Below are 15,979 nucleotides of genomic sequence, written 5' to 3'. Positions count from 1 at the left end.
GCACGTTTACAGTCTTCATTATGCCCAAATAATACATTTTAAAGTCTTTAAAAAATTTAAAAACAGACTTTAGGATAATTTCTGCACTTCTATATTTCTCAGAAGGTTCTGTCAGGTAAACAGGGCAAGCACAAATAAAGAAGTTGTACAGAATATATAGTTTTATTTGGTTAGCTGTTTATTAATTTACTGTAGCCTGTATTATTTGATTTTAAAAAAATTGTTTCATTTTCTGTGTTCAGTTTCATGCATTGTATTGATTTACAGCATTTATGGCACTGTAAATCCCATGTTTATTCCATTTCATTTATTCCATACTAGGCCCAAATACATGTGGAATATTGGAAAAGTGGAAGCTTGGGAAAAATATTTTGATATAGGGGCTCTAGTATCAGGACTGAGACACACTACTTCTGTCTAACATGATCTGATTGTTATATGACCTTGAATGTCTAAGAAATTCTTAGATGTTATGGATTTACAGTGGAGAATGTGTATTTGTATAGCCTGTGTGCACATCCATGTAGCATACACAGCGGAGACTGAGAATCCCAGAAAATTATATGGATAATATTTTTCACTGTCCGTCTTTTTTTTTCTTCTTCTTCTTCTTCTTCTTCTTCTTCTTCTCCTTCTTCTTCATCTTCTCCTTCTTCTTCTTCTTCTTCTTCTTCTTCTTCTTCTTCTTCTTCTTCTTCTTCTTCTTCTTCTTCTTCTTCTTATTATTATTATTATTATTATATTAGAATATCGGCACCCCACACGTCTCCGCTTACAGATTTATTCATTACTATCATTAGTATTATATTTATATTTTTTAAAAAGGTGTTCGCCTCTTTACTTGCACATTAGCAAATTATTAAAGTGGAAGTGTAGCCGAGATGTGAGAGCATCCCTTTACTTCTCACATTTTAACGGATGAACGCAGAGAAACTGAATAAAAAATAATACTAAAGTAATTATGTTACGCTTAAGAAAATCAAAAGTTAAAATCTCTATACTGTAGGTATTTTTTTTTAATTGTTAAGATCACTCTAACCACAAGAGGGCGACATATTACCATTGAAAAATAAAACCCCGTCACCCAACCTCATTGCTAAGTTTACTGCTAGAAATCTGTCTAATGAAACACTGAAACACAAATCTGTATAGCCAGGCTCCAAAGTCTAAAAATCTGGAAAGCCTTCCCAGAAGAGTGGAGCTTCTTATAACATCAACGGTGTGTGTGTGCGTGTGTGTGTGTGTGGGGGGGTACATCTGGAATGGGGATGATGTTCAACAACAAGTGATCCGGCATTGATGGTTAGATGTCCACAAACTTTTGGCCATGTCGTGTATAATATATAATGTTTAAGTATGTAGGTATGTATGCATATAAAAGTCACTGCCGTGTGTTATTGTTATTGTTATCGGTTTGTGAATAGAGCATTGTGTCAGCGCGCTCCTATTTTTTCAACCAATCACATGCGAGGATTCAAACGCAGCTGGAGTGAGGCTGCGCGCGAGATTCGGCGGGACGGACAAATCAGCAGAAGAAGGAGGAGGAAGAGGAAGAAGAGGAAGAAGAGGAGGATGAGGAGGAGGAGGAGGGCGTGAGCTGTGGACACGGCGGGCAAACACACCGAGAGGGAACAGAGAGAGAGAGAGAGAGAGAGAGAGAGAAAACGGCATGTTTGGCTTCTGATCTGCTACTCTTCTTGAATTGCTTTAAGCTTTGGAGCTGCATCTTGGACAGAGTTGTTGTTGTTGCTGTTGTTTGTAAGAGTTTGTGACCTTGTGAGCCGCATCGGTGTTAATGGAAGTCTCTCGGACACCTGCCTGACACCTGCATGTGTCGGGATTCACGGAAGTGTGTTTGATTTTTTTTGGTGTGTGTTTGGATTTCCAGGCGCAAATTGCAACTGTGGCTTTCTCTGACATTTTAACGTCGGAGAAGAAACCTGTCACTTTGAGTGAACCTGCACAATTCGCATGGCCAACATGAAGCCCCGCAGGTGAGACACAATAATCAACAATGAATCATATAATCAACAGCAAACAACTTTTAATAATGAACATGGATCACGTGCATGTCCATGTCCAAGCTGATGTGTATACTGTGATACTGCATTAGTGCAAAGGAAGCACTTTGCATAAACGGATCTTCACATGATGACAGTTGCTCCAAAGATCAAAACATGTTTTCCAACAATTTCCCAATGATATATTTTGACACATTAATACAGATAACAGTTCTGCAATCTAAACATATACATATAGTATACTGTATATTTATGCACAACGTTTGAAATCGGTAATTATGACCACTATGGACTAACATGCTATCTGTAGTTATAGTTGTTAGCGTTAGCCAGTAACCACATATAGGCTATGTACTCTTAATAGTTTAGTTAACAGGTTCTCTTTAGTTACTCAGATTTATTTGATGTCAGTGATCATAATTTATGCTTAAATGTTAAAATTCTGTACATGTACACATATATTTAGAGAGAGAGGGAGAAAGAGCGCGCTATATATATTACTGTATGTTAGCTGGCTGTCATTCAATGTAAGCTAACTGTTGCTAGCTAGCTAGCTGACTAACTTGCTGAAAAACTAGCACTGAATTTTGTTATACAAGCGTTTTGAAGACTAATAGCTAGAATAAAGATTTTTTCAAACGTAATCTGTAGTTCAATGTACACAAATAAGCAAGTTTTTTTTTTTAGCTAATTGTGTTTAGTTAACTAACTAGCTGTCATTTTCTGTCACTCAGTTGTCATTGTGTTCATCATTTTAGTTCATTTAGTTAATCATTTATTTTACACGTTACACAGTCAGTATTAACTACTTACACATTTTGAAAAGGAGCTGAATTATATTGTTTCTGTGATATACATGTAATTAAGTTTCGTTAGCTTAATTACAAATACTTTTTTGTGCACCATTCCATGGAGTTATTATGTACAGTAACTGCATAGTCATTATGGGACTTTTGTGTCTTCTTACAGTAGTTACTAAAAAAAATGTATTCAGCGACCCATGGACAAAGATGTACAAAATGACCTAAACACTTGAGAGGAAAAAGTGAGCCACTGGGTGTTTTTTATAGACACTTATTTGATGATTCATAACATGCTCAAAAGCGAAAAGACTTGAAAGGATCTCTGCACCCGAGAAAAAGTGTGCTCATTTCCAAAACGTGCTGTCATTTCAAACCAAGGAAGAGGTATTACACCTCTTAACCACAATATATACAGAGTACAGAAAAAAAGTACCCCCAGAATGAATATGCATCTATGGATTCACTATGGAACTACTTAGCCATGATGTAATTGTGTTTCACGAGTTACTAAAACGTATTAAATTATTCGAAAATGCCCATAGATGTTCGGGTTTGGGCACTTCCAAACTACGAAGTCATTATGTAACTACTTAGTCATTATGAGGTTGTGTGCAAAGACTTAATGAGCTTTGCTCTCATTTGAAACCGAGGAAGAAGGACATGAATTCCATTATACACAGAGTACACATAGTACATTAAGTACTCAAAAACAGCTAGCTATCTATGTAAAGGTAGGGTGATGCAGTTTAATAAAAGGGAGAGGTTCTGGTAAAACAATCAACAATGTATAGCTCTATGTTGTATGTGTGTGTGTTTTTGTGTTTTGCCCTTTTTCTGTGCCTCTTAAAAAAGGGTGTGGGTGTGTGTTGGGTGTGTGTGGAGTTTCTTGCTACAGTAGTTCGCTTGTGCGTGTTGTTTTTATTTTCAAAGCGACTGCTGATCCGAACACAGCTTGCATTCAGTTATGCAATCAATTCGTTAACAGGTTTGTTTATAAGGAATCTCAATGTTAATACTAACGTTAACATCTGACTATACTTCGTTTGGGTAAGACAGTGCAATCTTCGTCTAACCTTAGTGGATAGATTTGAAAACTCGACGATAGTGGGCTGACAGGTTATGTGCTACCATTGGCTGAACATGAGCTTGGCCTGCCTCCTGAATAAGTGATGTGAGCAGTTCACCTCAGAAAGTAAAAGAGGCCGTTTATTTAGAGTCCATTCGAGTCTTTCTCAGAGGGGGAGCTTCGTGCTGAACTCCAGTTGCCATGTTTCTTGGCTGAAATAGCTCTTTCATCACGGGTATAACATTTTACAACCAAGAGGAGGCCTTGTTTGGCTCATAAACATGCCTAGGAGGAGGATTTTGCATTTTTGTAAGGAGACAGAGCTGGACTTTGGCCTACAGTTTACCCTAAAACACCTCACAGCTGTGAGGAGTGTGTACAAGTACACAAAGTCTTGTTATTTTTAGATTATATCGCTGTTATTACTAACAGTATATCTAATGCATTGTTTCTTTTTCCAGTTATGATTTAGTGCTGTTTTAAAGCTGGCTGCTTTGGATTAACGATAAAATTCTGCTTACATTGGTGAGAAGTTTATACTTCAGTATCCCAGGACACAGTGTCGTGATTAAATCTTCAGATCCCTGTGTGTGGGGAAATGTTACCAAGCAACAATGAATTCCTGTGAACTAAAACACATGGGTTTCCTTGGTCATTTGCTAAAAAATGCACTTGTTTACATTTTTTAGAATTCATTAGAACAAGCACTGTTTTTTTAAATCATGTTTGTTTAACCGTTTTATGTTTTGTTACATCACCGTTTTTCATTTTTCTTTTTTTCCTTTATTTCAGTGAGGATGAGGATGACGAGCGTCAGTCTAAAGACACTGACACAGAACCCAAGAATTCAAAAAAGATGCTCAGCAAAGTGAAATGGTCCCGAGAAGAGGTAATGCGTTCATGTCTCGCTTTCTCTCTCTTATGGCTTGTCTAAGGTTTTAGCACTGACTCACAGAAAACTAGTCGGTGTGGTATTTTAAACCTGTAAGTGATGTAGGCTAATTGGAAACTCCCTGAGATTCAAAAGAATTCGCACGAGCCATCATGCTTCCCAAATCACTGTAAACACCTCTAATGAAGGGACTTTTTTTTTTTTTTAATTTTGTACAGGACGAGAGGCTCAAGAAGCTTGTTGAGCAACATGGCACCGATGCATGGAGATTAATCGCTAATTATTTCCCAGTAAGTAATTAAAGTTATGCCAGAAATGCTAATCTTAGTAATTATATGTAAGAATTAAACCTTTAGGAAGGAATAAAATTTTGGGAATATTTGTGTAGTGTAGTTCTTATGTTTAACTCCTGAGTAATTAAGGTGAACTAAGTATAAACACAAATGCAACTCAAAACAAAGCTGTGGAATTAATTTACTGTGTATTTACAGGTATCTTATAACCTTTGTCTGCAGTCTTTATATATTTATAGAGCAGAGACCAGGAAAATATTTAAAGTGCGCTGTGATTGATCAGGTCTTTGAAACATGAATGAAAACTTGTGATTTATGGCACCAGGGTCAGTTTAAAAGAAAAGCAACATGATCTATAACATTATTCAATACATTTAGCTAACATTAAACTGAACACTATTACAAAGAATTATGTTTAAGCACTTTACAAAAAGCAAAACATGGTGAAAATATGCTTAGTTTTAGCAGCGCTAGGTTCTATTGTAGGTGTGTGGTACCTGCAGGTGTTAAACTGGGATTTTGTTGCTTCTTGACAGACAAGGACAGATGGCCAGTGTCAGCACCGCTGGCAGAAAGTTCTCAACCCAGAGCTGGTGAAAGGGCCCTGGACAAAAGAGGAGGATCAGAGGGTAAGACGAGCTGGGCGTTGACCGGCCTGATGGGATTGACATGGGAGGTGGGCGCTGTGAAATAATGACATTTGAGGGTAGCAGAGGTCCCTTGTTTAAGAGCCTGCAAGATTCTGCTCTCAAGTTCATGTTGAGACCTTATTCAATTCAATTCAATTCAAATCAATTTTATTTGTATAGCGCTTTTTACAATAGACATTGTCTCAAAGCAGCTTTACAGAAATATCAACATGGTATACAGATATTAAAGGTGCGAATTTATCCCAACTGAGCAAGCCACTGAGTGGCGACGGTGGCAAGGAAAACCTCCCTAAGATGTTTTAAGAGGAAGAAACCTTGAGAGGAACCCGACTCAGAAGGGAACCCATCCTCATCTGGGTAACAACAGATAGTGTGAAAAAGTTCATTATGGATTTATATGAAGTCTGTATGGCGTTAGGAGCAGCCGTAGTCCCAGCAGTCTGGAATTGAAGAAGATTTGAGCTCCATCCAGAATACTTATACTCCAGGATGTTGTTTAGTCTGGTCATCTGGTAGTAAACTGCAAACAGAGGCACGAAATTTTCTTCAAATCTACATATTGCATCACACTTATTTATATAATGTGAACTGTTATAGCAGAAGCTACACTTTCTCTCTCTAATAATCGTTACTCTGTGAGGACCTTTGGAAGCCAGGCCTGAGCAAAGCTTGATTAGGGACAAATAGCGAAGAGGTGAAGTAATGCATTCCTTGAATGATAATAGCATCAGTGACCTCAATAGCAGAGGAATTCAATGAATGCTGTGTCACTATGCAAATATGATTCCCGCTCTCACTGTAAATGGAAATAGCTGCTTAACGGGAAAGAAGCAACAACAAGCATTTGTGGAAGACTTTGGCTTACAGACTTTAGCCCCTTTTTATTTAAGATTGATTTTCTTATGTATGGTTGCATAAAACAAATAAAAAAAAATATATACATATAACATACGATCCTCTTTGTTCTATTTCAAATACTAAGCCAGAGCAACACATACTACAGTGATGAATTCTTTTAAGACGCGTGAATAAGGTTAAAAAAAAAAAAAACCTTATGTCATTGGGCTGCTTCGGTTTTCCTCAACTGTATGTACCGTATCATCGCAGGTGATTGAATTGGTGCACAAATACGGCCCGAAGCGGTGGTCCGTCATCGCTAAGCACCTACAGGGCCGCATAGGCAAGCAGTGTCGCGAGCGCTGGCACAATCACCTCAACCCTGAGGTGAAGAAGTCCTCCTGGACCCAGGAAGAGGATCGCATTATCTACGAGGCGCACAAACGGCTTGGTAATCGCTGGGCTGAGATCTCAAAGCTGCTGCCTGGAAGGTATAATACTTTGTGTTTTTAAGCTGATATCAGTAACCCATCTATACATACAGAAAGAGAGAGAGAAAGAAAAACTCTACTATTTATTGTTGACTTTTATAAAAATGAGTTTTTAATTGGTATGTATTTCTAAAAGCAAATGCGCTTCATGGTGATAGAATTCACTTTGATTCTGTAACTATAGCACATGGTACTTATTCTGAATCCCACCTCCATGACTGTCTTAAAGCACATAACTAGCTAAATAGCTTTATTACGTTATCTTACCTACCTTATTCTTTTTTTGTTCTTTTTGTTGTTTTGTTTTGTTTCACCTGCCAGATGGACTCGCTAATGAATGAATGATTTCTCCACCCCTGACTGTGGCAGTAGGAATGCAATCAAGTATCTGTATTATATTTTCAGGACAGACAACTCTATCAAAAACCACTGGAACTCTACCATGCGCAGGAAGGTCGAGCAGGAAGGTTACCTTCAGGATGGCAACAGGAGTTTCAGCGCAGATCAGTCTCAGAAGAGACGCCTTAAAGGCTGTCAGTCTGTGGAGCACTCGCACGGTCACGACCACCTGCTCGTGAACAGCCAGTCACAGGTGTCAACCGCTATGAGTTTAAGTCACTAATGAGCTTCTTTTTTTGTATTAAATGGCTCAACTGAAACGAAGACTTCTCCCTTAATTTGTGTGATCATAAAATTACAATTGTCAGTGAAAATGTTGTTATTTTTGGGGAAAGAAATCATTATTTAGTTTATTTCTTATCTGTGTAGGTTGCAGGATACATGTTCGGATCTGCGAGTGTACAGGGTATGGACAGCATCACAGAGAGTTCGAGCTTCATGTCGGTAAGCCCTACTTTCCTGTTGTTGTTGTTTTTTTTCATCTTTGCGTTTTTGTTCTCTCCCTGTTTTTCCCCTTCCTGCCCTACTTTTCTCTCAACCAAAGAACTGACACAACTGTCAGTGTCGTGTGTCTGAACTGCATGCTGGTGCTGTGGTGTTATAAATTGCTCTTATTTTGAATTACATCATGGGTATTATTCAAATCTTATCTGGCCTTGAATTTAAAAAAAAAAAAGGGAAAAAAAGAAAAGCAGTTCCATCTTGATGGAATTTGGGATCAGAGCCCCATTGAAGTGTTTGTGGTTTTGCCAGTAAACTCGTTTGTCTTCGTCTCTCCTTCTGTCTTTTCCTTCCTTACCACCCGGTTCCCCATCTCACAGCCGTGCCACGACGATCCCGACAAAGAGCAGCGAATTAAGGAGCTAGAGCTGCTCCTTATGTCAGCTGAGAATGAAGTCAGAAGACAGTCCGGTCCTCGTGTAAGAACCACTGTGTGTGCGCGTAGAGTAGTGTGCTTAGGCTTCCCTACCCCTTCCATAACCCCCTTATCCCTCTCACAACATCTGCGCTTGGTGACCCTAGCTTACTCTCATTGCTACTCCACCTGATAGTGGCCTGCTGTCAGTAACTAGATCCTTTAGTGCACAGCATGAGAGTGCCTGGCGAGAGACGACATGCTTGAAAGTCATTGCTTTCATCCTAGTCAAAACATTGTGCTTTTTTTCTTCCCTTTTGTGCGCTACAACTTGGCAGCATTGATTTGTATGTTTTTATTTATTCATTTTTTTATTATTGTGTTGTGTCCTCTGAGAATTTCTGAAATCTGAGTACCTTGATAAGAACTGTTAAAATATATTTATCTTGTTACTCAGGTGAATAATGACCTTATTAATGTTTACCAGTTACACTTGTTAAAGCAGAGTTATTCATTCCTAGAGACGTTATAATTGGTTACTGATGAGCCTGCTGACTCTGTGATGGTGTCTGTTTCTGTATTCACTAATCTGGAAACCACATTATTTTCCATCATCATAACTACCATCACTGCACATCACTGGACCCTGTATATCACTCTCTATTGGCTGTTAAACTCACCTCTCTGACTCACAATGGTTGGCTCTCATTCAGAACCCAGAGAGCTACTCAAGCTGGTCAGACAGTCTGGCGGATGATACCATGAGCACCACAGGGACCACCGAAGAGTCCGGTGTTGAGCTGGGTCGAGCGGAGAAGGGCCGTGCTCCTTCTGTACCACTGCACGTCTCTCCCAGCAAGTTCCTGGCAGCGGAAGCCAGTGCTGTGCTCTCTAGTCTGCAGACCATTCCTGAGTTTGCAGAAACCATAGACCTCATCGACTCGGTGAGCAAGAGACAGACACTCGTTAACACCAAAATCAAGATAGATCCTGTTATAGCAGCCATAAACAGTTGTTACCTCTCCAACCTTCTGTTTCATTGGTACAAACCTCAGCGAATTTAAATGGCACGATGTCTATTCTGAATCATGAAAAAGTTTCATGATATGATATTTTTGCCATACTGTCCATCCATAAAAGGACAAGACAAGTTAGTTTTTGGTTGCCGTGATTTAAAAAACAATATTATTGGTTTTTATCCTATAAAACAAAGTAAAAGTGAAAGGTTATTACTAGATGGACCATAAAATGTGAACAGAAAGTGTGTCATGCTCTGCAGGATCCTATTGTATGGAGCGAGGTGGGAAGTTTTGACCTCTCGGAGTCTGTCAGTCCTCCTAAACCCCCCGTCCTTGATGGCGCGTACCCAGCTCATGATGACTGCACAGAGGATGTTAAGTACCACACTCCTGCCCCTGCTTTATGTAGGCCTCATGTTGGAACGAGCCAGGGGAAACCCGTTCCTCAAAGCACTCGCCCTGCGGGCAAATTCGACTCCCCTTCGCCATCCCTGCCGAGGAAGAAGACGAGAGAGAGAGCAGACCGTTCGCTCGGTGACTGCGCAAACTCTTTTACAGACAACACCAGGAGCTCGCTGAAAAGCACACCAGTTAAAGGACTTCCGTTCTCACCCTCTCAGGTATGAAGTGTTAACCAGAGTCTAACCACAGCCGTTTAATTCTACGCGTCAAGTTTCTCTGTTTCACCCAGCGTGTCTCTCATTTCTATTTCTACGTTTAACTCCAGTTCTTTAACATATCTGGGGCTGAGCATTTGAACCTGGACAATCCTGCGCTAACGTCAACTCCGGTGTGTGCGCAGAAAAACTTCTCCAGCACGCCTCAGCAGAAAGAAACCACACCCAAACATCAGAAGGAGAATGCTGGGTAACATTCCTTCTGTTTATTTGGACAACATTTAGCCGTCTAATACAGGGAATTTTTTTTTCAACCAAACGTGATTAACTGCATACTGTGTAATAAAACAAAACTCGAACTATGTGACTTAACTAGTTACCCTTTTCAAAGGTAAACAAAAACAAGCTGGTTCCCATTAACACTTAAAACTAATCATTCCTTCACTAACCTCTCTTTTTTTTCCTCTCACTTGAAGTGAACCCTCCTATTATGTTTGGGAAAAACGTTACATCCGTTATGTTATGGGTCAAAATGACTCCCACAGTTTAAATAGAAGCAAAAAACAGCTTAAAACAGTAAACCTATATTTAAAGCCTCAGGCAAGCCATAAGAAGAAATGTTTCCATGTAAGTTCATGACCCTAACCGAGGAAAGTTACAAAATTTTAAAGAGAAAAAGAAAGGTTAACCAGTATTTCAGACATTTCAAGTGTGGAAATGGGACCCATAACATAATAGAAGGGTTATTAAGACAAAAAGCGTGGCGTGTCATGTTACTAAGAATTCATCTGACACCTTCTGACCAATCAGAATTGAGAATTCAACAGCGCTCTGGTATAAACGCATTTATTTGTTTAGTTTCAGGACACCCAAACTTCGCAAGTCCATAATGGCCCACACTCCGAGGACACCCACTCCCTTCAAAAATGCCTTAGCTGCCCAGGAAAAGATGCACGGGCCCTTAAAAATGGTGGTAGGTGTCTTTAAATCACCTCTTTCCTTAATGTTAGTGTACAGTATATGTGATTCACAAGTGTACAAGTGTATGTGAGCTTTTTTTTCTGTGCATAGCCTCAGCCACTGGCTTTCCTAGAGGAGGACATTAGGGAAGTGTTGAAGGAAGAGACAGGGACGGATATCTTCATTCACGGACATCCTGAACAAAGAGTGTATGAGGTACACACAGCACGTCCATACTGATCATTCTCTCTTTATGAACTGTATATTGTATTGTTTACCTCAATGAATATTTTTTTGTTTGGCTGATGTATAGGCGGATGCTCCTGCCAGGAAGGTGAGGAAGTCCTTGCTATTGGACAGTTGGGGGAAAGACTGTCTCAATGTGCAACTGTTCCCTCAGCAGCAGATCAGCAGTAGCGCACAGGTAAGAGCAGAATGTAGTAATCAGTATCCAAAATGATCCTTAACAACCAGGAAGTACACGATTTTATTCTTTCAAAAAAATTTTTTTTTATACTGCAGCACACCTGAATTCTCAAATCTGATGGTTTTCTATAAAAACACAAGCCTAACTGCAGAACAAAAGTCGGAAAAATGTTGATAATATTATTCAGAACAATTTGAATGTATTTTTCTAAAACAGGTTTGAGTTCTTTGTATGGAAAATTCAGGAATAAAAGGTCTATTGGTTCCATTACTGTATAAAGGGGGGGGCAAATATTTCAATCGCCCTGCTTTACCAGTCTTTACTTTAGCAGGCTTGTCTGATTGTAGTAATTCCTTCTGATCACCCAGTCTCCTAATGATGGCATGTTGAGTAGCGCAATTCTGATGACCCCACTGACAGAAGTAGAGGAGGAACTCACCTGCTCTCCAGGCTCACTGAAAATGGACACCCAACTTCCCATCTGCCCTCTCAGCCCTCAGGCAAAAAAAGAGCTCCTTACACACCGAAGCCCAGTTTACCAAACCTCCACACAGGTACGACAACTTACCGTTCGCTTGAGCTTAAACAGCTGATATGGATTGTGTTTAAAACCGATGTTCTATCCAATCAGGTGAGCAGTGAGTGGGAGGCAGTGGTATTTGGGAAGACACAGGACCAGCTGATCATGACCGAGCAAGCGAGGCACTACCTGAACTCCTCCCAGCTGTCGACATGCACCTCCAGAGCTCTGGTCCTGTGAGCTCCAGTGCTCCTCTCAGCTCCTTACAGCATACAGCCCCCTCATTCCTCGCACTTCACTTTTAGACAATCTGGTGTAGGAAACTAAATGTTTGCCTTTTTTTATACGTGTGTGTGCTTAAGACTTTCAGTGTATTACAAAGTATTTTAACCCAAAAAGATGCGCATTAATGACTCGATTTTTTTAACTAAAAGAACGTGACCAGTCTTCCTCTTGAGATGACACTTTTGCGATGACCGTTCTAGATTCGTCGATCTAGCCTAAGGTATTTCATCGGCCGTCTTGTGTTAACTTTTAGCCGTAGACAGTTTGGAGTATCAGGAGAACCGAAGAAGATCTCTTTTTTTTTTCTTTTGCCTCGGTTGTCGGTTACTGAGATGTAGAAAGAGAGAGAGAAAGAATTTCACATCATTGAGCATTTTCTGTCTTTGCGCACGACATGTCAGTTCCAGACAACTTTGGAAATTCCCAAGAAAAAAGATTGCTGCTGGATTTCATCACTCTGGGGAAAAAAAGGGAAAAAACCCCAATACATACCTGTTAGTCCTTTGGGATTTTTAACGTCGCTTTTATAGGATTTTTTTAAAACAAAAATGGTGTCTTAAAGATCGAAGAGCACTCGCAGTGTTGCACTACTGATTGTGGGTAACTGTAAAGGGGAGGGGCTTGAAGCGTGTTTAGGAGGAACTGGATAGCACTTGCAATGTGACTGTTTTGGCTCGAACCGTAATAAGGGTTCTGCTCCGTGTTTTTTGATGAGTTTGACACTCACTGAATGTATTGTACAGCATTTAACTGCTAAAGTAGCGTCGAATGGAAGGGTAACTCTTTTTTTTTTTCTTTTCTTTCCATTTTCTAATTTATTTGTTGCTGTAATTTGAGTTGTTGAGATGTTTATTGAGCACCTGGACTGTCCAGTTTTGAAAAGAGACCTACCTTTTTGCGCTGACAGACCTGACAGTGTCTGCAGCCTAAAAACAAAACCAACAACTTTAAACTCTAGCTGCTTTAGTTTGCAAACTATCCGAAGTCATGTTTGGTACTGATTTTTAATATGCAGTCTCACACAAGTAACACGTTCCAAGACGAGATGGATTTCTCCATCATTTAGGGCTGTAGGTTCTATTTATTAAATCTTTACTAATTTATTTATTTCAAAGCTATAAAGAGAATTTTATTTCTGTTGTGTTAAGAGACAATATTTGGCTACCTTTCATCAGAAATGTTTCTAAAAAAAAATTTTTTTTTTTAACAACATACACTGCCACTAATCATTCTTTACTAGTTGGTTTCAATCTAGCATCAATCTAGTCATCTCCAAAGTTCTGTGTGACGTCAAACAAGTTCAGTTACAATACAGGTAGCGATACTCAGCTTCCAACCGCTTGTGTAGGCAATTTGCACTTTTTAAATGTTCAAGTGTCAGTTTTCTTTCTTTTTTTTTTGGAAAATCCCCTAAAGTGTTTACATTTTGAGTTTTTTTTTTTTTATCTTTTATGATGGCGATAGAAGTGGCTGTTTTTTTTCTTTCTTTCTTGTAAAAATGAAACACTGACTGTTAATGGACTAAAACAAGAGTTCCTCTCTCTCACTAAGTAATTCTGCAGGTGAAACTGAAGGCTGTGCCGTAGCTGAGAATCAGAAAAGAAGTGAACGAAACACAAGCACAATTTTTTTGGAGATGTAGAAAAGTTGTACTGCTTAAATCTAACTTTGTCTGACATTGAAGGTAATTGAGAATATTTTTAATTTTATTTTTTACAGTAGAACGTTTGATAAGTCAGGGTCCTTGTGAAATTATTCAGTAGGTTTTTAAAGGATCTATTTTTAAGGCATTAAAAACAAGACTCTGTGATGTGCTGAGAGCTTTTTTTTAATAAATCAGTTGGTTAGCCCAACACTAAGACATCCTGTCCTCTGGGTAGTATTTTTTTTTCATTTTTTTTTTTCATTTTAATTCTACAAAAATATGTATTTTCAAATCCCAGAGTTCATTAGGTTATTCACCACATTTCATAGCACAAGATTCAATATTGTTTAATGTAACAGTGCGGGTAACAACAGAGTTGTGAGGCATTTGTGTACATTTTTGTCTTGTTTTTAACGTAGGTGCAAGTTTATGTGTATAAAATTCTATTTAACACTCGACCACCTAATCGTAGATTTATGTAGCAGTTTAAAAACAATGCATGATAAACAGTACATTCAGCTTATCTGACATATACACATTTTCACAAGCAAGACATTTTACTCCCAACACTATTTTGCTGAACATATATCGCCTGCCTCTCTGAATCCTGCCAGTAACCAATTGTGACACTTGTACGTATTGAGGGGGAAAAATAAAATGCTTTGTTCAGTGTACTATGGTTTCATTTCCTTTTTTATTAATTACCAAAATCCCTTCCAATCATGCCTAAGTCTTGCACTGTGCCACTTCCTGTCTCACACAAGTTTATCGTTGTTTGTCATGTCATGGCCAGATCCATCATCATCGTTCTCTCTAAGCACCAGGTGCATATGATTGCTAACCTTAATTTCTGGACCTGTGTAAAAGGTAGTAGGGGGTTGCTGACATTTTTGCTTTGGGATCTATGTTCATACACCCCTTCTGAACAAGAGGCCTCTCTGCAGGTCAGCTGCTCCAGCTAAAAGGGCCCACTCGGCCATGAAATAATGTCTTTTGGCTCCATTGTTCCCTGAGTCTGTTAGTTTTACAGACCCATTCACTCAATTGCCCCCAAATGGAAGAGCGCGTAGGCCCCACTGACATGCCTTCTGCTGCCTAGAGCCATTACAAGCCCATGGCACACGCACTCTAAATCATTTCTCCTTCTGACTCATGCTATTGTGACTTTTAGTGGCTCAACATTGGCTTGAGAGATGTCAAAGGCTCCATTGACTTCAACTCGGGTTGGCGCTTTTGTACAGTATGTGCTTGAATGCAGCTGGAGTCCTGCTGGTCGAACCCAAAACAAACACCTGTTGTAGGATCTGACAGTGATGTGCATACTTCAGAGTTACTCACTAAGCTGATTATTTAGGACTTGAGAGTGGCATTCAAAATGCAATCGGCTGCCCATGAGCAGCAACATTATTTCATTTTCCATGTGCATTTCCAGGAGGTAGTTTGGCAGGTGCTCTTAGCCAGAGTGATATCCTCACGCGAATACATGCAAGAGTTAGTGCAGCATTTTTAGATGAGGTTCCAAATAGAACCCAATTAGAAGGACAGAGCCTTTCTAATTAATAGTATATTATGCATATAATTCATATCTACATGCTAGAGCATCATTCATCTGATAAGCCATAATATTAAAACCACAATTTTTGTAGCGTGGCAGGGCACATTATCCTGCTGAAAGAGACTACTGCCATTAGGGAATAACACACGACACACGTGACACACGCACCCGGCCGTCCACATGATGTAAAAGAAAATGAGATTCATCAGACCAGGCCACATTCTTCCATTGCTCCATGGCCCAGGTCTGATGCTCACGTACCCATTGGAGATGCTTTCGGTGGTGGACAGGGGGTCAGCATGGTCACTCTGACCGGTCTGCAGCTACGTAGCCTCATACGCAACAAGCTGTGATGCACTGTGTGTCCTGACTCCTTTCTATGAGAGCCAGCATGAACTTTTTCAATAGTTTGTGCTATAGTAGCTCTTCTGTGGTATCAGATCAGACAGGATAGCCTTCGCTACCCATGCGCATCGATGAGCCCTGGGTGCCCATGACCCTGTCTCCGGTTGTCCTTCCTTAGACCGCTTTTGGTAGGCACTAACCACTGCATACCGGGAACACCCCACAAGACCTACCGTTTTTAAGATGCTCTGACCCAGTCGTCTAGCCATCATAATTTGTCCCTTGTCAAAATTGCATA

The 15,979-nt window shown here is 39.7% G+C and overlaps 1 protein-coding gene across 2 annotated transcripts; it reads left to right on the top strand.

Moving 5' to 3' along the window:
- The first annotated feature begins 1,487 nt into the window (after nucleotides 1-1,487).
- On the top strand, nucleotides 1,488-14,455 carry mybl1 (v-myb avian myeloblastosis viral oncogene homolog-like 1). 2 transcript variants are annotated; one of them, XM_017453414.3, is made up of 16 exons: nucleotides 1,488-1,994; nucleotides 4,683-4,779; nucleotides 5,001-5,072; nucleotides 5,612-5,704; nucleotides 6,833-7,053; nucleotides 7,459-7,645; nucleotides 7,822-7,896; nucleotides 8,274-8,372; nucleotides 9,022-9,252; nucleotides 9,588-9,947; nucleotides 10,055-10,194; nucleotides 10,803-10,917; nucleotides 11,016-11,120; nucleotides 11,218-11,328; nucleotides 11,700-11,885; nucleotides 11,963-14,455. In XM_017453414.3, the coding sequence occupies exons 1-16, from the start codon at nucleotides 1,972-1,974 to the stop codon at nucleotides 12,089-12,091; spliced, it is 2,244 nt and encodes a 747-aa protein (XP_017308903.1). In that variant the 5' UTR covers nucleotides 1,488-1,971; the 3' UTR covers nucleotides 12,092-14,455. The 2 variants fall into 2 exon arrangements, with proteins under 2 accessions (XP_017308903.1, XP_017308905.1); XM_017453416.3 differs by lacking the exon at nucleotides 8,274-8,372 and having other exon boundaries at nucleotides 1,495-1,994.
- The last annotated feature ends 1,524 nt before the right edge of the window (nucleotides 14,456-15,979 follow it).

This window comes from Ictalurus punctatus, chromosome 23 (assembly GCF_001660625.3).
Source record: "Ictalurus punctatus breed USDA103 chromosome 23, Coco_2.0, whole genome shotgun sequence".
NCBI lineage: Eukaryota > Metazoa > Chordata > Actinopteri > Siluriformes > Ictaluridae > Ictalurus > Ictalurus punctatus.
This window is presented reverse-complemented; position numbering and strand designations above follow the sequence as displayed.

Bases quoted from the DNA above. Each gene is read 5' to 3' on its own strand.
- mybl1 (XM_017453414.3), top strand. From the start codon at position 1,972: ATGGCCAACATGAAGCCCCGCAG. The intron at 1,995-4,682 runs GTGAGACACAAT...CCTTTATTTCAG, and splicing joins GCCAACATGAAGCCCCGCAG to TGAGGATGAGGATGACGAGC. The intron at 5,073-5,611 runs GTAAGTAATTAA...GCTTCTTGACAG, and splicing joins TAATCGCTAATTATTTCCCA to ACAAGGACAGATGGCCAGTG.